The 25,136-nt window shown below is 42.6% G+C and overlaps 2 protein-coding genes across 4 annotated transcripts; one reads left to right on the top strand and one right to left on the bottom strand.

The window, feature by feature from the left end:
* Window positions 1–1,684: 1,684 nt before the first annotated feature.
* hpda (4-hydroxyphenylpyruvate dioxygenase a) lies at window positions 1,685–5,458 on the bottom strand. Its single transcript, XM_085936559.1, has 14 exons — window positions 5,344–5,458; window positions 5,202–5,228; window positions 5,015–5,077; window positions 3,901–4,005; window positions 3,778–3,820; window positions 3,623–3,705; window positions 3,309–3,398; window positions 3,134–3,240; window positions 2,947–3,024; window positions 2,686–2,848; window positions 2,543–2,614; window positions 2,338–2,460; window positions 2,162–2,278; window positions 1,685–1,859 (listed from the first exon to the last, which is right to left on the bottom strand). Exons 1-14 carry the CDS (start codon window positions 5,344–5,346, stop codon window positions 1,746–1,748), a joined length of 1,188 nt encoding a protein of 395 aa, XP_085792685.1. The 5' UTR covers window positions 5,347–5,458; the 3' UTR covers window positions 1,685–1,745.
* A 1,717-nt stretch (window positions 5,459–7,175) lies between these two features.
* mtmr4 (myotubularin related protein 4) lies at window positions 7,176–24,975 on the top strand. 3 transcript variants are annotated; one of them, XM_085935535.1, is made up of 19 exons: window positions 7,176–7,252; window positions 9,522–9,599; window positions 14,944–15,033; window positions 16,863–16,979; window positions 17,832–17,914; window positions 18,007–18,173; window positions 18,258–18,354; window positions 18,596–18,709; window positions 18,779–18,978; window positions 19,066–19,194; window positions 19,480–19,591; window positions 20,126–20,321; window positions 20,404–20,589; window positions 20,758–20,928; window positions 21,085–21,239; window positions 21,394–22,804; window positions 22,878–22,988; window positions 23,092–23,180; window positions 23,483–24,975. In XM_085935535.1, the coding sequence occupies exons 2-19, from the start codon at window positions 9,597–9,599 to the stop codon at window positions 23,658–23,660; spliced, it is 3,609 nt and encodes a 1,202-aa protein (XP_085791661.1). In that variant the 5' UTR covers window positions 7,176–7,252; window positions 9,522–9,596; the 3' UTR covers window positions 23,661–24,975. The 3 variants fall into 3 exon arrangements, with proteins under 3 accessions (XP_085791661.1, XP_085791663.1, XP_085791662.1); XM_085935536.1 differs by having other exon boundaries at window positions 7,186–7,253; window positions 9,519–9,599; XM_085935537.1 differs by lacking the exon at window positions 23,092–23,180 and having other exon boundaries at window positions 23,483–23,653.
* Window positions 24,976–25,136: the final 161 nt, after the last annotated feature.

The following is a 25,136-nucleotide window of genomic DNA, read 5'->3' as shown; positions in this document are numbered from 1 at the left end:
CCAAACTAAAATAAAAAAAATAAAAATAAAAAAATAACAGGGGGGTGGGGTTAGTTGGGCTCCTCCTTAATTGAAAAAAATAATGGCTTTTGTTTTGGAATTATTTACATGTTTATCAGCAAATGTTTTTCAGTGTGGCCCATTTTACCATGATCATATTTTCCAACTGAAAAATGATCAACTGACACAAACGTTGATGGATATCTTCTGCATGGGTAGCTCCGAGAATCTTCTGTACCCTTTTAATCACTCAACACGTGACCTTTGCACATACAGCTTCAATCACACGATGACCAACCCTATTTCTCCACATTTGCAGTTTACCGCGCTACATTGGAGTCCGGTAGGAGTTCTTTGTCCCTACGTGCCTTCTTTTATGTACTTTTGACAAAGGGCAGTTTGACTGCGGATACACTTTAGTGCCCTTAAAGCTCCAGGGCATTGCAATGTAACTTGTAGCACTTAGCAGAGCCTCATATGTGCCTTCATGCATTTGCAACGTTTCCTTTTTTTTTTTTTTTTTTTTAAATACCACCCCCTTTGTTCAACTGAAGCAAAATGAAAGTGGTAATCAATTTTGGCTCAAAAAGATAATCATGCAGAAATATTGTTCTACACTAATATTCCCTAGCTAAAGGATTCATGCGCCTTTTTATTGTCTATGGCAGGTTTCTCTTCCATGGACGTGACTGAATTAAAAGCAGCACTTTGGGTGGAAGCACATGTATACAGAATCCAGAAAAAAAAATATGACCAAAAAAAAAGTATAAATAAGCCCCAAAAAGGCAGCGCACACAAATTTCATACAATTTCAAACAATTCTGTTTGTGTATGTTTTGCAAGAATTTTAAGCTTACACTGCCTTTTCAAATAGAGTGCAAAAAAAAAAATCCCTCCAGACCACCAAGGGATTCATCAGTATGTTTTAGATACTTGTGTACAAAAACAGTACAACAAAAACAAAGTGTTGTATTTTTAAATATATATATATATATATATATATATATATATATATATATATATATATATATATATATATATATATATATATATATATAATAGAACATTTCAATATAGTGACATGTCACTAATATATTTATTTACTAATATATTTATCCATTTTGTTCAGGTTTGAAAGGGTGGTTTCTGTATAGGCCAATTCTTTTATTATTTTTTTTCTTTATGGAAAATAACCAGTGCCATCACAAATGTATCAACCTGTCTTCATTCCAATTATATGCAAATAAATTATTTTGAAATATCTGTGTTTTCATAGAAAGAGTTGTAATTCCAGGTCTACATTTGTGTAGATTAGCATCTTCCTATTTGGTAAAATTTTTGGTAGATTGACGATGAGTTAATGATTACGTACGTACTCAAAAAAATTCTTGCAAGTTAACTTAAATTTTTTGCCACCTCTGCTTTGGCTTCTTCTAACCAGTAATTTTTGGGAGCAAGCACAAATTGCAGCCGTTTTTTTTTTTTTTTTATTCATGGCTGAATTTCCTCAAGTCCTATATGTAAATAAGGATATACAATAGATGCATGTACTGTATAATTGTGGAATGCATTTTACATATAGGACATATAATGTACTCCAGTGTTAATGTCAAAATGGCTGTTTGTCAAAGTATTCTGTGACTACTTAGCCATCCAGTCACACCAAACACTCGGAGACAACCAGCACTTTCTGTTTGGCTTTATGCAAGATATTGATTGGCTCTCAGATGTGTCGCTAGGCAGAATCAGTAGAAGGCTTGAACCTGGCCGTCGGGCGTCACCGCGGTCAAGTTGCCTCTGGCGTCTTGGTCTTTTTCAATAGCCTCAAATAAGGACTTGAAATTCCCTGCCCCAAAGCCCTGACGAGAGAACAAACAAGCATAGATGCCAAATTAGATTCATTCTGAAATTAAGGAGGTCACTTTCTAACATTGCGTCCCAGACTTGGCGAGAAAAAAAAAAAAAAAAACCTTGCGGGGACGTGGAAACCTTTAGATCTGTGTCTAAATGATTTACTGAACCTTTAACAAGTTGCATCGTGCTCACTGTGGGTGGCAACCATAAACAGGTGTTGAGCCTGCTCAGCCTTTTTTTTAAATTTTTTTTTTATAAATGACATTGACCCCTTTAATGCATTATGAAAGAATTATTTTCAACTTACAAAGTGATTGTTTCTCTGGATAACCTCTAAGAATAGGGTGGGTCTATCCTGCACAGGTTTGGTGAAGATTTGGAGGAGATAGCCCTTGTCATCAAAGTCAACTAAGATTCTCAGTTCCTTGAAAAAAAAAAATTCATATTAGAACGGCAGTAAAATGGCGAATAATATTTCCTCACCTGCAAACGGTTGAGGTCCTCCTTTACTTTTATCTTGGCAGCTTTGAGTTTCTCCCTTAGGCTGTCGTAGTAGGTGTCAGGTGCTGAGAGGAACTCCATCCCTCGGGCGCGGAGGTTCACAATCTTCAGACAGAAAACGTGTTTTTACTTGCTGATTTTCAAAACCGCATACAGAAATTTGGATGCTAATGAAACACTCACTCACAGCTTGAATGATATTTGATGTATTGAGGGCAATGTGCTGAACGCCCGCTCCGCCGTTATAATCCGCATATTCCTGCATATGCACAGGAAGATTGACGCTCTCAAACCCTGTTCCTGCACTGAACGCTTGTTTCAGGTCCCCACCTGTATTTGTGACTTCTTTTTCCCCACTGCAGGTTCATTGATGGGCATCTTGATGGTTTCTTCATAATTGGTGACCACGATGGACCTGAGTGAACTATACTGTGTGTGGATCTGCTTGTCATCTATGGACCAGAACCGATGGAACAACAAGCACTTCTGATACCTGCAAGGTAAAAAGAAAATGAGACCTCACTAAGGTACTATGGTGGGGACACAAAATGTTGAAATATCCTTTGGACATTGCTGTGTGGACGTGCTTACCAGTCAGATATTGGCACCATTTGCTCATCTGGCTGGTTACCAACTACGTGATCGATAAAGCGCAAACCTACGTGCGGGCTGAAAAACAGAAGTACTTTGATTCTTGAGATGAACAAACATGTGGAATGAACTCTGACATCCTTTGATTATCTCAATCCACTATACATTTTCCAAATGAGACACTCACAGTTTGGCTAAGAGTGGATCTCGAAACATGGGTTCTTTGTAGCCGGGTAGGAAAAGGCCTTTGTAGGGCGCCAGGTACTCAATAAACGTGTGTGTCGTATCTCCATACTGCAAATAGAGAATTATTGTTATGAATACATCCAGGTCAATTTGAGTGTGTGCAAGTTTTAACGCACCGTCTGGACCACAGCATACTTGACCCTCCCGTGGATGTCCTCCTCCACCCAGGGATCCTTCACAATGATAGCTCCTCGCTGCTTGGCCGTCTAAGAGTGGAATAAATGTTTTGGTCATTAAGTTAAGCAGTTCCACTGTCTTCCAAACTTGGAATGGTTGAGTCCAGATCTTTATTTGTTTGTTTAAACCTCTGCTTTGACCTTGGGGTAGATAACGAGTTCAATCAAGTGCCCTTTTAGCTGGGTGCACTCGTCCAAGCAGAATGCATGGAAAGATGGAGAAGTGGTGATGTTCCAAAAAGAGTGAATTTGACCTTAATTAAGTAGTCACAGTCCTCCACTTGGAACGCGATGTCTTTGGCTCCATCTCCGTGCTTCATCAAGTGACCTCCCATCTCTGACAGGAAATGACATCATGTTATTATAGAAAGATTTGATATTTTATGGAATGTCTTCTCAAGGTTCTTGCCTTCATTTCCAGGATTGAGAGGAGATTCAAATGCAAATATGATCTGTTTGGAGTGGAGAGCAGGGTCAAAATGGAGGCTGGATGTGAAGTTAAAAAAAGTGGACATGTTCAAGCTGCCTGTACCTTATCTTGCTTGATGACGTGAGAGACTCGCTCTCGGCTGCCGGTCTCCAAGCCCTTGTAGGCCAGAGGCTCAAAGCCCATCTTGTCACAGTAGAAGGATGCCGCCTGTCGACATGACCAAAAGTTTTTTTGTATTTAGAAGATATTTTTATATTTTGAAATTAAATTGTATTTCAATTTTTTTTGTATTTTGAATTCTTTTTTTCTATTTTGAAATGAAAATTTCATTTTTATTTATGTCTCATTTCTATTCAGCAAAATTGAAAATATTTGTATCCAGGCCACTTTTTTAAATTACATTTCATTTTTATTTATTTGTTATATTGATATTTTGTAGTTTGAAATGATAAAGGAGTGTCATAAAAGCTGTGTGAGATATTAATGAATGAACCTGTGAATGAAAAAAGTGTTGTTATTCTTTTTAAAAAGTTGACTGTTGAAAAAAAGTGTAGTGCAAAGGTCAGTATTGTAGCGCAGGACCAAAACCAAAGATAGCTAGTGCAATGAGAATTAGGAAATGATTTACTCCCAAATAAGCAACATTGTTATTTCAGAAGAATCCTTCAAATGTTTTAATCAGTACCCATGAAGTAGCTCGCAGGTTGACAAAATGTCAGTGACCCCTCCTCTAGAGCATTCTATATTTACTCATGTGAATATTAATAATTTAGACCTAAAACTTTTCATCAAAATGTTTACAAAATCGAAAATATTTATTATATTATTATTTCAATAATTGTGTGGTTTTTTTTTGCTGCCAATCTCTGGCTTTTAGTGAGAGGCAACAAAAAAAGGAATATAGCAACCACATGTATATTCATAATTTAGTCTTCCATTTGCCTAAAATCCCCGTTTTTGAAATGTGGGAGGAAGGCCAGTAAAAATACCAATACAGCTATCCCAAAAAATTAAAATGCTCAAAATCTGTCTGTGGGTTTCACATAATTGAATTTTGTCCCAAACAAATGATGTCAAGTCTAGCTTACTCTACTTACTATGTTATTACGGGGGGGGAGTTTGTATCATTTTTCATATCCAAATTCATCATAACAGTACAGACTTTAACAAGTGACAAAAAAATGGTTTTATGGCATGTATGTATTTGCATACTGACCTGTTTGGCATTGCCGACCCAGAAAGTGACATGATGAAACCTGACAAATTTCCCCCTTTCATGCTAGAGAAGACAGAATAGATGTGATTTTTTGTTTTTGCATACTTCAGCGATATCACTAGCTACATTTGATTTATTCTTGAATGTACCATCCGGCCTTCAAAATCGACAGCGCATCGCAACTTACCTTCTCCCCTTTATCAGTGTAGCTTGTCTGAAAATAAAAAAAGCAAATAATTATTATATCATCAAAGTCTGCATTGTGTATATTTCCTATTATTATTTACAGTTTCTATCAGCATCATGTTAATCGGCTATGATAATCTTACCATGGTGCGATTGGAGCCTCAGTCCAACGAGAGTAACATCAAAATTGTCTGTCTGTGTCTCTGCTGCTGATATGTACTGACCTGATGGCAATCTGTGATTGGTCATCGGGTATCTACACCCACCTGTCCAGTGTCCACCTCCTCTTAGTGTCACTTTTGTGGAGCAAGTCCAACTACTGTACACTCATCTGCCTTACATCCGCAGTTCAAGTCACAAGTCATCAGTCAATTGCAGAGCACATACAAACAAGTATTCACGCTCACAATTACACCTGTCAACAATTGATTTTTCTGTAAAACTATTAGGTATGCTTTTAGAATATGGAAGGAAGTATCATGAAGTAAACCTATGCACCATGGGGTCACCGATGCATGTGGACTGTAGCGGTAGGTCAATAGAGGGCGCTATAGCACTCAACTGAGTCACCTTGAATTTGACAAAATGAAATTAATAAATATCAATAATAAATGAAGTCTCAGAAAAGGAAATGTGTTCTTAATCGGCTTTTTAAAATTGTCTTGCCTCTCTTAATTCTAACCTGGATATCTCGACTTGTTAACTTGATGGGGTTACTTCCTTTTAACTGCGCATGCGCCCGCTTTATCCGCAAGGAGTGTTGGTAATTGTAGTCCAGTAAGTACTAGATGCGCGTCATCGTCGCCGTAGTGCGCCTAACTTAAATACATTAATGTATTCAATTGATTTCTCCGCGACGTTATTACATGATAGTTTTTGTCTTTCTCTCTCTGTGGATATTTTTATTTTGTATTTGAAAATGTACGTCAACCTTTCACTAGTAGTTAGTTATAGTACCTATTATTATTGGTACAAGTAATTAATTAGGTTTACAATTTATGTCATTTTCCATCTTAACGTTTCACATTCATGGCCTAGAAGTGCTTTTCATTCATATTATATACATACGTACTGTACTTTTACGTGATTAACGTGCATCTTGTGGATACGTCACCGCCGTATGAATGAAAACCGAGGACTCCTGACATGCATAAATTTATAAATATTCCTTCTTCTGCCACCAGAGAACGCAATTATACGTGACATGAGAGGTCAGTCACTAAACGTGATTTCATTTTGGATTGATCTTGTAATCGGAATTATTGGGAGTTAATCACATTAATTAGTCCAAAAGTCTGATTATGTTAATAGAACACATTTGAACTGCAAATCATACACATTTTATGCCATTCATGTGTTAAAAAATTGAGACACACGGCGTCTCAGGATAAAAATGTCACTGGAGTAAATCATTCATAACTTGGTTGTTGTGCGGTGTCGTGGTTGCTCACTGGGAACATTCTAGGTCAATTCCCGTCTGTAACCGATAGGCCAACCCTACAAAAATAACGCTCCATGCGACATGCCCATGACTGAGGCCATGCATCATTATTGTCTCAATTACTGTGATCATAGTTGTATCGGGGTTACACTTCTTTCATAAATGCTGCAGCGGGCCATTTTTTGTTATGTTTAATAGCAAATAAATAAAATAAAATAAAAAGTAATCCAAAAGATAATCAATTGTTTCATGCATTTGTATTTGTTGTTCTAGTTAACATCCGATCACATTTTTGGACAGCCTATACTATTCGTGTTCGTGCCTGAGTTGAAATACGGCGTCGTGTACGTGTGTCCCGTGTCTGCCGCGCTGTGATTTTCTATTGGTGGGTGCTGAGCTTGTATTGAGACGTGATTGGCTTTGCTGTGGGTGTGTAAGAGCCGCAAGGTTGAGTATTGTCGATTATCATTGGCCATCGCGAACGTTCAATCGCCATTGGGCTATAAGACCTAGTTTTCTACCTCACAATTGGTTGACAGGGCTGTCATCGCACAAGAATGCGGAAGTCGTGTAGCTACTGAGTCACCGTCGTGTCAGCTGATTCCCGTGGAGTGAGTAACTTGATTTAACTTTTATCATATGGAACTTGGTAATAAACTATGCACGCGTGACGTTTTGCGGAGGTTCGGTATGTGTTTGGAGACACGAGTGAAGAGTCGCTTTGAATTTTGTGAGTGCCGAACCATTAAAATATACAATCCTAGTCAACTAGCACTCCGGGCCGGTAACTAGCTTGATATGCTAACGTTTGCAAACAGCCCACCTCAATCATATACTTCTGCTTTGCCTTGTTCTCGAGTTTCGTTCTGCATCAGCGGGTCAGCTGCTTTATAAAATATGCTTTCACTTTCTCTTGACTAGTCTATAAACTTCTGAGCGGTTTGTACACGTTCACACCTGTTGTTTGTCAGTAGTGAGAGAAGCACCTGGTAAGTGACGTGCGGCTGTCTTACGGGAATTTGCTACATTATTCCAGTAGTGTTTTGTCTATTTAGTAACATAATTCAAAAGAAGCCGCATTTCCCCCAACTTATTAATTGCGTTTGACTTGTCCAAGTGCCATTTAAAAATAAATAAATACCTGATTGATTAGAAAATGCTGATTTTTATCTGATTGTCACATTCTTTTTGGGGGGGGGGGGGGGGTTGAATGGCATTAAAATGGCGGCATCAATTTGAGGTCAAGTGAATTGTGATTGTATTCAAATAATTGATTGCCTGTTACTTTTCGTGGTCCACTTACAATAGCAGCCTTTCCTGTTAGTTACCGAGTCATAAGTTGAAGTGAGTTGAATGCTCAGTAGGATTGCCTCTCTCACATTGGTGAATCTGGCACCGAAAAAGTGGGAGGGAGACCAGAGTAACTACTCGACACAAGGAGAGGAGAGGAGGGAGGTGTGTCATGACACCCAGTGTGTGTTGAGCGTGAATGTGTGTGTTTGGGCGATTGCAAAAAAACAGCTCCTTTGCAAGGCATTTTGCTTATAACTCCTATTAAATTGAGAAAGATTTCCGCAACTATATTCGGGACGCGAGGATTCTGCGTTTTGCCGGGGGTAAGAAGTTTGGCATGTTGGTGAAGCAGTTTTTTCCCTCTCGGTGTGTAGAAGGGGGTGTGTCTGAGGGGAGAAGCGTAGGGAAGTGAGACAACTCTGTACTGTGGAAAAAAGAAAAAAAAATGTCGGGTTTAAAATTGTCCTTGTGCTTCTCGGTGTGTTGTTTCGACATAACATTGAGATCACGGCCAATGAATTCAAGTCTGTATGTTATGTCTGGCTTGCTTATGTATGTTACATTCTGCTCAACTGGTGGACCTCGATGCAATTAACCTTGCCAATATAAAATCCCTGTTTGAAGAAATACTCTTAATGTCAAGTGTTAAGATAAAAAAAAAAAAAAAAAAAGATAGGCACTGTTAACATTCTTCACGCTCAAGTTTAAAATTCAAAGGAGACATTTATATAGGTAACTGGATCTTTGGAGTGCCTCATTACTGAATTGGCATTTACTTAATTTACTCTGTGAAGACATCTATGTATTTTTTTTATCGTTAACTTCTGCCTCCACAAGTTAAATTGCTTTTACGTGCCATAGGAGACGGCCTAACACTGTTTACATTGTGCTTGATTGCTAGGTGAGATCTGTTTGAATAAGTGTTGCTAAAAAATATGTGATGGAGCTTCAATGTCAAGGGTTTGTGATTTTTTTTATTTAATTTTATTTATTTATTATTAAATTTTTTTCCAGGAATATTCTCTCAGAAGAGTTGTCAAATTTTTGAATTGTTTGACTTGGTTTCAATGAACCCGCATACTTCTGTCAGATTGCCCAAACCTTCTCACTTTCAAGGGCAGTGTAAGGGTTTACAATTCTCTAAGAAACTATCCAGAGATTAGAAAGATAATTTGTGTGTTGGGTGTGGAAATGGAATCGTGGAATTTATTCCCTTGGCTGCGATCTTTAACAGGCATTAACCTGTACATCTCTCATCAGAACTGAATGTTCTGTCTTTATGTGAACTAATGAATGCTTGAAGATTCCAGCAGCTACTCTAACCACAATGTCTCGTGAATTATTTTATGAAGTGACTGCCTGTGTTTTTTTTTTTTTTTTTTTTCCCTCTCCTCTCCAGCACGCTGTACTTTAGACCAGGGAAGGGCTACTTTTCAATCTAGCTCCTTTGCAATTGCTTGCACACTACGCACACGCACACACACACACACACACACACACACACACACACACACACACACACACCTCTTTCCACACACACACACACTATGTTAAAGTAGATTTTTTTTTTCTTCCCTATGTTGGCAGGAGTTGTCAGTGGCAAGGCCAAGCCCAGTAGACAGGAGGGAGAGGGTGGGACGAAGAACGCCTACTGTCTTCAGCATGGTAAGCCAATAAGACGGGTGCTGCGGGTGTTTGTTCCAAATGCTTCTTTGCGTTTGTTTTCTACACGTGGAGAAAAAAAAAAATTCCGGGACACACTGCCCTCAAACAGGAAGACGCACTCCGCTCTCACATGCCCAAACAAAAATGTACTCCTCGGGATAGTAACCTTTTACAAAAAAATTGTTCAATGCACATTTTACAGTTGAAGAAGCTGTTGAGTCATAGCGCCGATGTCACATACTAGCTCTATTATTTTAGCCAGGTTAGTTTACGTAATGTCTGTAAGTCATGGAGACCCAAGTTTCTTGAGAGATGCTGAAATACATGTTTTTTTTAAGTCCCAGTGTCCTCTTTGAAAGAAAATGCATCTTCATAAAAAGCCACGGTCATTTCTCTTTCTCAGCCACTACTTCAAAAGACAGCGAATGATAACCAGATCAGGCACAAATGATTTAAAAAAAAGACTCTTAGGCACAGCTTTTATTCAGCACAAAAGGGAAGTGCGGGAGGGAGGATATGTGTCCCAAAGTTCCGGTCAAATGGGTGGATAGAATGCAAATGTGGCCGGCCGCCCAGTGCTTTGCTTTTATGGGGCGCACAATCAAGCAGTTGGTTTAATTGACGGCGTGTCTGATGAGCAAATAATGTGCCCGCCCAGGCATGTAAATGCGAGAGCACAGACTTTTTTTTTTTTTGTCCGGGGATTAGTCCTGTCCTGACATTCCGTTTGCTACATTGCAATGCAACAATTGACATTTGTTGCATCTCGAGATACAACACAAGCCTTTTTATGACAAGTGTAAGATCCATGAACAATTTCCCTTCTCACTTGTCTTGGGTCGTGTTCTTTCAGGTGGGATTAGAAGACATTTTGCTCCTTTGGTAATAGGATCCATTTAATCCAGTCTTGTGAAGCAGCGATTAATTGCTTTCTGGCTTTCAGTGTTCTCACCAAAACAATAAGGGAAGGATTGAGTTCATATTGTTTTCCACTCGTGCTGCCGGATAGTGCCTGCATGGAAGTTGGAACAATGGTGTAATTTTATCCTGCCTCTGGACTTCTAAGGTATGCTAACCCTTAGCACTTAGACTACCGTGGATGGGAGTTTGTTTTGCTGTATATTTTTTGTTGACCCATAGTTCATTCTCGGTCGTCGAACTTGTCTTTAAACATTTCCTTTAGTTTTTGTGGAATCCATCTGACAGCCAACGTAACTTTCTTGGTAGAGGTAATTGTAAATAGCTGGAATTTTCCTCCCAGTTGATCAAATGAACAGTGTTGGTTTTTTTTGGTGGGGAGGTCAATTTCCATTTTATTCTTGTAAAATGCATAACACCAATAACATTTCTCACACAGGGTAATTTCATGTCGTTTTATTATGACAGCTAAAATCTCCCGCTTCCCTTTTGCCAGTGCTGTACAGATAGCGCATATGTTGCATAATGTGAGGTCATCCAGTCAATGGCAACCGGATGTCACGACTCCCAGTGAAGCCATAGGGTGGTGACGGATGAGGTGCGGGTGTTCCCCTCGTGGTGGATGGGACACAATAGCCAGTCACCATTGAAATATTCTGACCTTCACAATGGGAAGCAATTGACTGTCAGACACATTCTTAGCAAGGGAACTGGATGATGTGGCGTTTGTAGAATGCTGTGTCACTGGAACTCTCCGCATTGTCACTTTCCACAGCAGCTCCTCCCCCTGTCCTATCCACCGCAATGAATTTCCCCCCCCTCCTCAAATCACGTGCTATCAAATGATATGCTATTGTCCAACCAGGGTGCTCTATTTATGACGATGGGTTTATCCTTTTTTTTTTTTTTTTTCCCCCCCCCACACTGACAGCTGTGTGCTTCATCATCAAGGCAGCATGTCTGCATAGGAGCCCGAGCGTTTTCTCTGTGCGCCGGCCCTAGTGTACCTTGCCTCGTTGCTGAGGGAGCGGCGTATTTATGAGATGTCGGTGAAGGGTGAACAAGGAGGGAGTGGGGGAGGAGTACAGCGAGGAGAGGAGAAATGTGAGCGTGTGAATATGAGCGAGGGATGTGGATGCTAATGCAGAGGGCGGAGCTTGCTTGGCATCTCCCTCTGCTTTAACATCTCTCACTCTTCTTCCACTTACTACGGCACGGGGTGCATCTATCCGCAGTCATCTTTTGTAGACCCCCCCCCCCCCCCCAATTCGTCTGACCCACTGGACTGCTACCCCGCCCCCTTTTTGTATCTTTACGGACTATCGGGCCGCTTTCTCGGCTGTGCAGCAGATGTCGTTTTGACACATGGTTTTTTTTTTGGGGGGGGGGTGCGGTGAATCCCTGATTTAAGATCAGCAACCCCGGCGTGTTGTCCCGCAGCCTTAAGAAACGGTGAATTAGGTAGGGAAGCTGAAGAGGAAGATAACCGGAGGGGGGGCGAGGCAACGAGAAGAATGATGGTGCCGGCTCCTCGTGCTGTGGTCGTGCTGCTCCACCATAGGCTGCGTGTCATCCGAGCACAGCTCCACGTCACCTCGACATGAGCGTTGCAGGAAGGGCGTCCTGCTCCATGCTCAATTGCTTTGTAAGTCGAAATGCTTTTATTTCTTGGCTGCTTTTTTTTGAATACATTCATGACTTTGCTTTTTAATGGTTGTGCATCAAAGTCTACACCTCACCCTAACTTGCTAGTGGGCCCGCCTGTCTGCCAGTCACTGAGGGGTGGTGATGCTTGATTCACGTGAGCGCTGCAGTTATTAAGTAAGCAATGTAGACTCTCATTTACAAGTGTCTTGTGATGATGGAAAAAAAAAAATACCGCTAATGTTAAAGTCACTGCGTTGCACGTCGGAGCTAGCTGCTCGCCGATCCCCGATTGGATGTCAAGAGGCCGGTGGTTAGAATGCGTGTGGCTCAAATGAAACGTGTTGCTCTCTCTCAGCCAGAGTGCCCATGTGTGCGTTCACTGCGGTACGAAGCCGCGTTTCGAGTGTCGGGATATGCCGAGAGCTCTTAGTGACAATGACTGATACAGAACAGGTGGTTCGCTTAGTTTCCATCTTTGGTCCTGGTGGTGTTTTTTTATGCAAGTTTTCTTGCTAATCCTTTGAGTCATCTTACTTTGTTTATTTCACATTTAGAGGGCAAATATTTAGGAACATTTGACTAACTGCCCTATTATACAAACTACGAGTGAACATTTTGTTGTCTTTAGGAGCGGTTGCTTTCCTTCCCCCACATTCTGGGCTCTGCTCCCGTAAAGAGAAGGCACTGGAGTTCCAAGGCTCAGCCTCCACCCTCCTCTCTCTCACTTGCACGTGGCATGACTAAAACCGGCTCATTTCTGCAAGGCTAAAAGTCAGGGTGGCTAAAGTGGACTTAAGTCATTCTCATTTCAAAGTAGAGTAGGATTATAAGGTTAAGAAATGTCTTCCCAAGTTAAACTGTTGACACCATTTCAAAAAAAGAGATCATTGTTTCGAGCGGCTGTTATGAATTCTTCTGTGTGCAAAACAATACAAAGCATTGAGCATCGATGCAAATTTTCCTCAAATCGTAGAAAATGATTTAAAATCAGGAATATAACAAAGTATGTTGAATAATCAACATTCACCCAAACTAATGGCATGAAGAAATTATTGAGCATGTTAAAAGGAAGCATTGGCGTGTTTCACTTGCCACACATGGGCCGCCATTTCATTTCACTATTTTGAAATGCTTTTCAATCGTCTGCGCTTCCGCTGAGTCATCAGTTCTTCTTCCGCGTCACTGGCTGCGTAATTTATTGTCCATGCCCTTCTAAATAGATGAGCGCTCTGCCTGTACTCTCATGAAATTACAATGTAGCGTATTGCTCTCATCGTCATAGCTGATATAAAAATATATAACGCCCTCCTTTCTTCTTTACTACCATATTCAAGTTATGAGTCTGTAATTGGACAGAACCTCCAGTACACTGTGGCCTATGAAATATTTAGATTGCGAGCGAAGGGGTGGGCAGTGAGGTCCATTTGGAAAGATTTGTCATGCTCTGTCCTTGTTCTTGACCTATTAATGTAGTCTGCAACACGGCCTGGCTCTTCTTGAGAAAATGGTGTTCTGATTTAACTTTTTATGACCGATTTTCATATATATATATATATATATAATTTTTTTTTTTTTTACCCTTATCTGTACTCTGTGACCACGTTATTTACGAGCGGCGCAGCCTTTGAGAAATATACAGGTTGCATATTGTACATGTTGACATCAGACTCTCTAATCTGCTCACAAAGCCTCAATCAGATTTAGTCATCTTTTGAGTGAGGAGGGAGTTTTTTTTTTTTTCCTTCAACGTGCTTTAACATCAAGTGATTGCTGTTGCCATGACAACCAGCGACTTACTCTAGGAGCCTGTGCAGGATTTTTTTGTTTTTTGCATGTCCCTCTACTACCTTTTTGTCTTGCATGGATTATTATTTTTTTATAATTTTGGGTTCATTCTTTTAATGAATTATTGGTATGTTAATCTTTATGCTGTGTCAGACCTAGTTGCAATTTATCACTGTTATCAGACTATCAAAACATGAAATGTACTCAGCTATGGCGTTAATATTTGAAGAGATTGTCAGCTCCAGCACTTGCATTTGTACTCTGACGAAGGTTGGGGAGGGTTTGCAGGCTAAAGGCAATGACGAGGCAAAAAAAAAAAAACTTGTGCGCAAGCCAGCTGTGCTCCATATTTGGGAGATACTGATGTCTCTTTCTTTTTTTGCTTTTTTTAATATCATACTGAGACACCTTGCCTCTGACTTTGTTGTTCTCTATTAGTGATGACACTAAAGAGTGTCAAGACACTAATTTCGCTTTTTTTTTTTGTTTGTTTTTTAACTCTGTCACCGTGACATCTGTTGTATTTAATGTTCTCTTTAAGCCCGTCGCTAGAGCAAAATCCATGCGTATTGGCAAGATACTATGTTCCGATACTATTGTAAGATTTTAGCATGGTCAACTGTTACAACTTCAGAATCGACAAGGATTGTCAGGAGTCGATGAATGATGCATCAAAAATCCAGACTGCCTAATGGAGCCTGAGAGTCCAGTAGCTTTTGTTCCCTGTTTTTTTATATTGAATTTTTGCTCTATGGTGGTCAATGTTTGTCTGTGGGGCAGTAAGTGCGCTATTGTGAAATTCTCTGTCTGGCATATATTCCACATCAAAGGCAAAGCCTGGTAATAGATTAACATTATTTGAGTTATCCTCGCAGTGCTTTGACCAATGACTACTCTTGTGCTCCATTTGTATTGCGGTATATTTATTTTGCAATTTATTCTTTGCAAGACTTCCACGTCTATTTAAATGCTAACATGATCTGTTTATTGGTAGGGTGAAGAGGGGCCTCCCAGTCTGGAGTACATTAAGGCCAAGGATCTATTCCCCCAGAAGGAGCTGGTGAAGGAGGATGAAAGTCTTCAGGTAAATGACGCAATGTTTTAGCCAACCCTTGACAAACACCGCTTTAAGTTCAGTTTACTCGGTAAACACTTTTAGCTACATTCCAGCGCATCATCTTTCCTACCTCTGCAGAGAGACATTTAAGTGGAAGTCAAAAAAATGTTAATTGCAAAATGTGCTCGCATTAGTCAAAACACAATACACAGATTAATGACGTCAATGGAGGATTTCAAAACGTATACTTTCGAATCAATAGCATTAGCTTGTGCTAAATTAGCCGAGGCCATATTGTCATTTGCGCCTGTTGACCCGGGTTAATGTGATTTGCTAGCAACTCTGTCCACATTTTCTCCAATGGGTCTGTTAGTCTATCATTAAGGTGCACTCAGTTGTTGCGCTGCAGTTGTTCTTTTTTTAAAGGGCGCATTCATCACACGTCTAGTTTTTGCCTGCAGGTGGTTGTTGCACACACGCGGCGGGACATGCTACAACATGGAGATAGGCCAGAGATTAGCACAATAAATATCTGCTACAGTCACAGGAGAAACAAATAGATTGCAAATGTTTTATATTGGTCTCATTTTCTGTGAAGTTACTCCTACAATAGTTCTATTGCAGGCAATCCCCCCCCGCCCCCCCCCCACCACTAAATATATCGTTTAACATACTCCGCTGCCTTCTCGGTTGTGATGCAGCTGTGTGTGCATACTTGCACGTTCTCATTGGCCAGCTTCCTCAACCGGAAGTCACGACTCACAAGTCGGCCATTATTCATGAGCCACTCATTCTGGCTCTCCCTCCCTCCCGCGCTCGCTCGCTCTCTCACTCGTGCTTATATTCGTACTCTCCCTTATTTCAAGATTACTTCTGCTATCAAAGTCCCGTGGAGGACATGTGACACTATCTTCTGCCGAACTCGCAGGCGCTCGCTCAGTGACTCATGCATCTACTTTTGGAGTGCAGCTGGTTTAATGCTGTCCTGTCAGGCTGTGCAACATGTTAACTCCGGCGCTCTCAACAGGACATCTTTGTTTCTCTTTTGCAGAGTAGCACGTGACAGAAGTCATTTCTGCTGCTGTCAACTCAATGATTAATTCAAATTGGAGACATCTCTGAACTGAATTCAATATAGACTTGTGCTTCGATTTGGCTGTGTCAGCATGCAGCGTAGCATTTGTTCCAATTCCCAGGTTAAGATGCGTCCACATGCACGCACGATAAACGTAACAGCAGATGCGGTGACAGGTTGAATCACTACACCAACCAATCACGTTTCAGTCAACAATTCTGGTTCAAAGTTGAATTTAAACTCCTTTTTGATTGTGACTCGCCGACGTGATTTAAGACAACTGTGCCGTTAACCCAGTTGGGTGAAGTTTAAAGTGATCTTGATGTTCTGATATTTTGCCGGTAATCCCCATCTGCTCTGCTGCATGTCCTCTTTGTCATGCATCAGCGGGTCCTCCCCTGCGTGACTCGGCATCGCATGCTAATGCGGGGAAAGCTAATGTGGTCTCGCAACCTGCCAAACGGCGGGAATCGGGCTTGCGGTCCGGTCGTTTGACCATGTTGATGGAGAAGGACATGTTAGTGCAGGGCAGATGTGATGAATATAAATAGGCCGGACAAAATGGCAGAATAATAAAGTGACAAATTGTCAGATTAAACAGTGGTGTGGCAAAATAATAATGGATTGTACCATTACGTTTTTATTACCCTTGACAGAACATTTTTTTTTATATAATTAAATGAACACATATTATTGTAAAACCTGCTTAGAGTTGGAAAAAGTACGGCTTTGTTACTGTTGGTGTTAATACTAATTTGTGTGTGTGTGTTGTCTTTTCCAGGTCCCCTTCCCAGTTCTTCAGGGGGAAGGGGTAGAATATCTTGGCCATGCAGATGAGGCTGTCATTGCCATTTCGAACTACAGACTCCACATCAAGTTCAAGGAGTCTGTCATCAATGTAAGACCACCTCAGACACGTACATGTATGTGTAGTTTGAAGTATTTTGGGGACTGCCTCCCCCCCCCCCCCCCAATACATTTCAATGGGTGTCAATAATACACGTTTTTTTTAGAAGATGGCAAGGACAAAGAAAAATCCAATGTCCCTCATACTGACTTAATTCCAACAATCCACAACCTCTTACCCACACTCCCATTCACAGGTTATCCTCATTCTTTCAAGCTGTTTTGTTGCCCTTTGCTCCTGTCCATGTTTGTCTTTCCCCTCCATGATTTCAATACGGCAAGGTCATGTGGTCACGTCGCGCACTGCGTGATCGGCTCTTATCTGACATCCTTTTTAAACTCATATTTTCTTTCCCCTTTTAACTTGTCATTCCTTATTTTCTCCCTGGTTTTAATTAATTTTCCATTTCCTCTTGTCTTGTGTCCTCCTTCTCTGTGTGCTCCATGTTGTCGCTGTGCTTTAGACCTACCCAGATGTGGACAATGAAATATCTGTGAGTACTACCTCATGCTGAAACGCCCCCCCACCCCCTTTGCCCCAAGTTGCCACGGAAGTGGCACTTTATCCGTGCAAAGACACATTGCATCTTGTATCCCATATCAAACAACGACTTGCTATCGTTTCCTGCTCAGTTATTGTGCAGTAAATTCAGCTAGATTTGGGACAACATGGCCACCTTCCATTTGTTATTTAAGTCATTCCTGTGGGCAAAGTCAGGTTTATAGTTGCCGCTCTGTGTGATGAAGGCCTCGAAAGTGTGGTGGAAAATCGGATTGCGAGTTTGCTAACATTCTAGCTGTGTCTGTCAGCTCATCACACATTGCTCTTTGTTTCCCCCTACAGGTGCCCCTCAGACTGATCGAGAGCGTGGAGAGCAGAGATATGGCCCAGCTGCACATCATCTGCAAAGACTCCAAAGTTGTTCGGTAAAGAAAAGAATGAGTTAATATTAGTGATGGAGAGCAAACACTTTCTGGAATCTTCACTTTTTTTTTTTTTTTTTTTTTATGCATCATAGATGCCACTTTACAACATTCAAGCAATGTCAGGAGTGGGTCAAACGTCTGAGCAGGGCAATAGCGCACCCGTCACGCCTCGAAGACCTCTTTGCACTGGCTTATCATGCTTGGTGTCTGGGAGGCAGTGCTGATGATGAGGACCAGCATGTTCATCTGTGTCGGCCAGGTCTGTACAAATATGAGCACACGCATACATTTTTTTTTCTTCCCCCCCCCCCCCTTAATGTGTCCTTGTTCTATTTGCCTGCAGGCGATCATGTGCATCAGAGGATGGAGATGGAGGTTAAAAGGATGGGCTTTGACACGCAAAACATCTGGAGGGTGTCATCCATAAATTGCAACTATAAGTACGTCATGTGTTGTACTATAAAGGTGTACTATTTTGCACATGCATCAATGCTCACATAAGTAACCTGCATGTTGATTAAACAAGTTACAGCATGCTGAGGCGCATAACTCGGCACAGTATTCTTTTCACCGTCAAAATAGGATAAATGCAACCAATATATGAATGTGTTTCTGTTGTGGCTAACCAGTAAAGCTACCTTGCTGTAAAAAATAATAATAAACTGCTTTTTATGTCTTCAGACTGTGCTCCAGTTACCCACAGAAGCTTCTGGTTCCAATATGGATCACTGACAAAGAGCTTGAGAGTGTGGCTTCCTTCAGATCCTGGAAGAGGATTCCCGTGGTGGTCTACAGGTCAGCTTCTTAATGTGCATTTGCATTTTTTAGGAACCTTGAGCTCACGACTCTGATCATGATTTCCAGACACCAGAAGAATGGGGCAGTGATTGCACGCTGCAGCCAACCTGAAATCAGCTGGTGGGGCTGGCGAAACCCGGACGATGAGTACCTGGTGACATCCATTGCCAAAGCGTGTCAAATGGACACGGGAACCAAGGGAACCTGTGGTGCACCTGCTTGCCAGCAACGTGGAGAAGCTCCCGACTCATCCGACAGTGATTTTGGTAAGGAGTCATTATCTACATCTGTATACATTTTACTAGAATGCAAACTTTGTAATCATACAAGTCATGTCCATCCTGTTTCCTAAGACTCCTCACTGACGGGTAGCTCGGGCTGTGATGACAACACCGTACCACAGAAGCTGCTGATTCTGGATGCTCGCTCTTACACTGCTGCAGTGGCCAACCGTGCCAAAGGTGGAGGCTGTGAGTGCGAAGGTTAGTAGTACTAATTGCCTACCACATTTATTCACGGAGTCAAAACGGAGACATGTGTGGTGGATGCTTAGAAATCAAATAAGTTACAAAAAGGCAGAGGGATTTTTTTTTTTTTGGTCATTGTGTAGTACAAAATAATACAGAAAAAAAACAACACTAAACTGAACGGTAAACTGTTAAATTTCTGGAATATAAGACTTGTCGTTGTTGGAATCTTTGAAAGGTGAGTGCTTTATAACAATACACAGAATTCATGTGTGTGACATTATTATTGTTTGTGTTTAGAGTATTACCCTAACTGCGAGGTGATGTTTATGGGAATGGCTAACATCCACGCCATCCGGAACAGTTTTCAGGCCTTGAGGACAGTCTGTAGTCAGATACCCGATCCAGGAAAGTAAGTTGATCCCTTTGACCTTTTTCTCCGAGTGTCATGGTGTCCCCCTTCTCTCTCCCTCCCTCCCTCCCTCCCCCTTGTTAATGCGCTCACCCCCCCAAGAGATGGAGAAGCTGCCCGGCATCCAGTCTCATACCTGCTGAGTGGGCCAGCTGGCTGTCTGGTTACTGAGACATTGGAGTCATGTGTTTCTGTTTACCACGGTGTTTACATGCATGTTTTTTTTGGGGGTTTTTTTTTTTTGTCTGCGGCCGTGTGTACGTGCATCTGTGATGTCACATTGTAAAGGATGTTGAGATTCTTTAGGTATCAAATGATGCAGGGGGGGGGCTTCCAAAATACTTTAAAGATAAGGCTGCAAGCCTTCCCCCTAAACTTGTTTGTTGCACACACGCTTGGGAAAGCTTTTTATTAATAAAATTTCATTTGAATTTTTTCATTCATATTTGTCCAATCAGACAATTTGAAAAATGTCTAATTGTTTTTACAACAAATACACGCATTTGAATGAGCCTTCTCTTCTTTTCCACCTAGCTGGCTTTCAGCTCTGGAGAGCACCCGCTGGCTGCAGCACCTGTCTGTAATGTTGAAGGCGGCCACTCTGGTGTGTTCCTCCTTGGAGCGAGAAGGTCGCCCCGTCCTTGTGCACTGTTCAGATGGATGGGACCGTACACCCCAGATTGTTGCCCTGGCCAAGATCATGTTGGATCCCTACTACAGAACACTAGAGGTGAGATAGTCTGCTGAGTGTAATTTTCTCTTTGAAATCAAATGACTCATTTCTTTGCACAACCATGGAATGAATTCCACAGGGTTTCCAGATACTTGTGGAGACTGACTGGCTGGACTACGGTCACAAGTTTGGAGACCGCTGTGGCCACCAGGAGAACGCCGATGACGTTAGTGAGCAGTGTCCCGTCTTTCTGCAGTGGCTCGACTGCGTTCACCAGCTGCTCAAACAGTTCCCCTGCCTCTTTGAGTTCAACGAGGCCTTCTTGGTGGGTGTTCGTCATGTGCCGTTTTACGCCACAGACTCGCTTTGCGATTTTTTTTTTTTTTTTTTTTTTTTTTTTTTTTTTTTTTTTTTTTTTTTAAGAGAAGGCATGCACGTTTCGTATCGTGCCATTGCGCAATTCGTGATTCTATTTATTCTCTCTTTTGCCCAGGTTAAGTTGGTGCAACATACGTACTCGTGTCTATATGGTACCTTCTTGTGTAACAACGCTCGCGAGAGGGAGGCGAGGAACATTTACAAACGCACCTGCTCCGTCTGGTCCTTGCTACGCACAGGGAACAAGAACTTTCAGAACTTCCTCTACATCCCCAGTCATGATATGGTCAGTTTTTTACCATTTTTGTGAGTGTTTTTCCTTTGAGCTCAATACCTTTTCTATAATCACTTCAGTAAGCAGTTTCTCCCGTCCTATGCTGCCCCCTACTGGTCATACGTGATGTTTAGTATTGTGGCTTATTTCTCACTGTTTGACTGCAAGGTGCTGCAGCCTGTCTGCCACACACGCGCATTACAGCTGTGGACAGCCGTCTACCTCCCCACATCCTCTCCTTGCACAGCTGTGGACGACTCCATGGAGCTCTACTTGTCTCCAAGTGTCACGGGGGATGAACTTGCCTCCCGTTCCCTTGACAGGTACGTTTTGATGCTTCTGTTAGATTCAATGTTGTTGTATGCACAATTTGTGCTAAATCAATTTCTATTGAGTATTATTATTTTTTAGTAAATATGAAGGACAACAAATTTGGTGGTATTAATTACCTACCCTTGTATTATAATCCACTTCTAGACTTCCCAAGACTCGCTCCATGGACAATCTTCTGTCCGCTTTTGAGAATGGGACGCCCCTAACACGGACATCCAGTGACCCCAATCTTAATAAGCACTGCCAGGAGGATCGCCCAGCTTTGGAGGCCGCACCCACCCTTGAGAGTCCATCTATCGACTGCTCGGATGAGATCGCACCTGACGACGGTGATGAGAATCTTCCACGACTGAGTCCTACCCAGCCTTCAGATGGCTCCGGTGCTGAATGTGTGGAGGACACACCAAAGGAACCGTGTCTCACCACTCAGCCTCTGCCTTCCCTACCTCTTCCTCTTGCTCCCCTAACTTGTGATATCCAGGCTCACACTCCACTCTTTGCTCCTGTCCTACAACAAGCTTCACCACACACAGCTACCCCCCCTCTTCCAACACCTCAACTGGAGGCCGAGAGCCCATGTAAGACTGCTGAGAGCACCACACTGCCCACTCCTATATCAGAGCCGTGCTTTACGCTGAGCCACGAGGCCATACCACCTTCAGCCTCTCGAATCGATAGCCCGGAAAGTTGCCTCATGGAGTCTGCTGACCTCATGGCTCTGAAGCTTCTCACGCCACAGATTCCCTTGGAGGACTCCACTGAGACTCTTATAGATCAAGGAGAACTTCCTCACACCTTGCCGCATCAGCGAAGCGACAGTCTAACTTTGAATCATTTCACCGACGAGGAGGAGGAGCAGCAGCAGGAGGCGCCGGTGGTGCCGCCTCCGCCGCCGCCGCTCAAAGAGCAGGCGATAGATCATGTCAAGGGACGAGATCAAACCTTATCAGCCGCAGCATCTCCAATGGACTGCTTCCAAGGATCCACTCAGCATCTCATTTCCCAGAGTCCGCTGTCAGACATGTCCCTCATGGGCCCCCATTGGGAGAGCATCCAGGGCCTAATGCAGTCGGCCAGTCACTGCGGCAGCCGCTCTCCACAAGCCTACCAGAGCCGCCGACTGGCCTACAAGCTTCTACGCTCGCAAGGCATCGCCCTCGCCAGCGGTTCCCAGTGCTGCCGCAAGGAGGCCTTCTGTTGTCCCAGCAGCCCCGTGCAGCCCGGATGGCCGTCCGCGCCAAGGAGCGTAGCGGGCTTCACCAGCTCCAACTCGCCCGCCATTAACAACTACTCCGTGGCGTGCCACCAGCTTCCAGCCGCGTCGCCCTCCGTCTGCAGCTCACCCGTCCCGCCCCAAACGCCGGCCTACCTGGACGACGACGGGCTGCCGGTGCCGATGGACGCCGTGCAGCAAAGGCTGCGTCAGATCGAGGCGGGCTACAAACAAGAAGTGGAGGTATTGCGGCAGCAGGTGCGACAGCTGCGGATGAGACTCGAGAGCAAACAATACAGCACCCCTCCCTCCGAGCCCGACGTGGACTACGAGGACGATATTGTGAGTTTGCGTTCTCCTCTCGTCACTCGATCCACATTTGTGAGCCTTTTCTTCACCTCGTCTCGCTTTTTAGACCTGTTTAAGGGAGTCGGACAACAGTCCCGAGGAAGACTCTCTATCTACCCAGAGCGAAGACCGACTGTCTGAGGGCAGCTGGGATCGAGTGGAGAGCAAGGACACAGAGGTCAGCATCTGTTTTGAATCCTCACTTTGATTTCTTCTCGACCTCACCTTCACACTCTGGTGGCTTTAAGCACCTCTAATTATGCAAATGTATGCACGTGTAGGTCACGAGGTGGGTGCCTGACCACATGGCCTCTCATTGTTTCAACTGTGACTGTGAGTTCTGGATAGCCAAGCGGCGTCACCACTGCAGGTGGGACTTCACTCGTTTTCCTTTCACACAAAGCGCACCAAAATGATCTCTTATCAACAAAACCAAAAAAAAAAGGTGCTAATCTGTATATGTTCTCTGATCAAATCAGTGGTGCGGTTTCCTTTTTTGTTTCAATTGTTTTCATTCCGTATGGGAACAACTGACCCTTGCCTAATGCCAGTATCCTTAACTTTGGTCTTAATACATTGAAGGTTTATTATATTTGCCCTTTTCGTTATTCACCTATGCAAATAAAAGCAGCACCCCTGCTGTTTTTGTCCTCTCTCTTTCGCTCTCCGTAGGAACTGTGGCAATGTGTTCTGTAAAGACTGTTGTCACCTGAAGCTACCGATCCCAGACCAGCAGCTGTACGACCCGGTGCTGGTTTGCAACACCTGCCACGACCAGCTCCTGGAGTCCAGAACCCGTGAGATCCGCAGCCAGCAGTTCAAAAAGGCCATCGCCACAGCCTCAAGTTGAGCCAAGAGTCTCCTGTTGGATCATGTCCTTCTTTTGAACTCACGAGGTGTCCGCCCCACAACCTGCTGTGGATCTTGGTTGAGGTGATGAGCTGTCTGAAAATAGGAGTGCACTGTGGTGGCAGGAGGGCGGGGGGAAGGCCCCAGGACAAAGTCCTGGACAGAACCTATTTTGGCTTTTAGCACGGCAACACTCTGTAGTGGTAACCCCCCCTCCCTCCCTTTTTTTTTTTTTTTTTTGAGCCCACCTTAAGTACCCAACACCTGCACTCTCCATATAGTCATACTTGAGAGGGACAATCGATCGGTGACCTCAAACCTTTTACCTGATCTACTGGAGGCTTTCAGCTGGGAACGCAAAGAATCGCTGCTATTGTATTTAAAAGTCTAATTTTGTATTCTTATTTTGTGCACCTCTAAATGTCGTCGTGTATCGAAGGGAATCTCTCGACCAAACCCGAGCGAAAGAAAGGGAGAGATCTGCTGTCGACTTTGCCATCGTAACTTGGAATGTAAATCACGTGCGTGCGCATTCGGTGGGGTCCTATTCGTGTTTTCTGATTTTTTTTAAGTGTCAACGCGGCCGAAGTCTTCAGCGATGCTCTTGCAGCTACATTTTGGTGTTGGAAAACTCTGCGGGAGACACACGTCGTCGGTATGTGAAGCGTGGTGCGGTGTGTTTTGGGACACGGCATGTTTCTATGAAAGTCATTGAGGGGGATTTCTGGGAAACGACTGAGAATTTTCCGATAAGGTCTGCGTTACCTCTGACTGAACGCCCCCACACACACACAAACCTTCATTGTCCTCCTGATTGGCACTTAAAGTAAGAAAGACTGAACAATTGATTGACAGTTCTTTTTCCGTAACAGGGGAGGGCGGCCACAGTATAACATACTTGTTTGTGTCTACTGGGTGTTCAATGGTGCCATACTTTTTTTTTTTTTTTTTTTTTTTTCCCCTCAATGGTTTTTTTTTTTTTTTTTTTTTTTTTTTCCCCATAGATGGCAGCAGTTTACTATTTGACTCCTATGTGTTCATGGTACAGATGTTTAGCTGCTAAAGTTTAACATAGATCTAATGATTTCACTGGATGATCAAATGTCACTAAATTTAGCTGACCTAATAATTTAGGAGTTGGGTTTTTTTCCCAGATGGCGTTAACATCTCTTTTTAGAGGAAGCTCTGAAGTGTAACATACATAGTGATATCTGATCCATGGTGGCGGCAAGTACCAGTCTTTTAATTGATGAATAACTGTTGTAAAGAATTGCACTGTAAAAGTAAATTCCCATTGGCAAAGATAAAAAAAATAATTATGATGGATTTGTTTCCCAGTTTGTTTATTTTTGAAAGAAAGAAAGAAAAAAAAAAAAAAAAAGAAGATACAATACGGTGTCTACAAGGATGAGCCTCGGCTGCACGTCACCACAGAGATGCAAACGGTATATCATCTATCTACAGGAAGTACATCAAT

Source organism: Syngnathus leptorhynchus, chromosome 17, assembly GCF_054491065.1.
Source record: "Syngnathus leptorhynchus isolate UIUO chromosome 17, UIUO_Slep, whole genome shotgun sequence".
NCBI lineage: Eukaryota > Metazoa > Chordata > Actinopteri > Syngnathiformes > Syngnathidae > Syngnathus > Syngnathus leptorhynchus.
The sequence above is the reverse complement of the archived record's forward strand: the minus strand, read 5'-3'. Positions and strand labels throughout refer to the sequence as shown.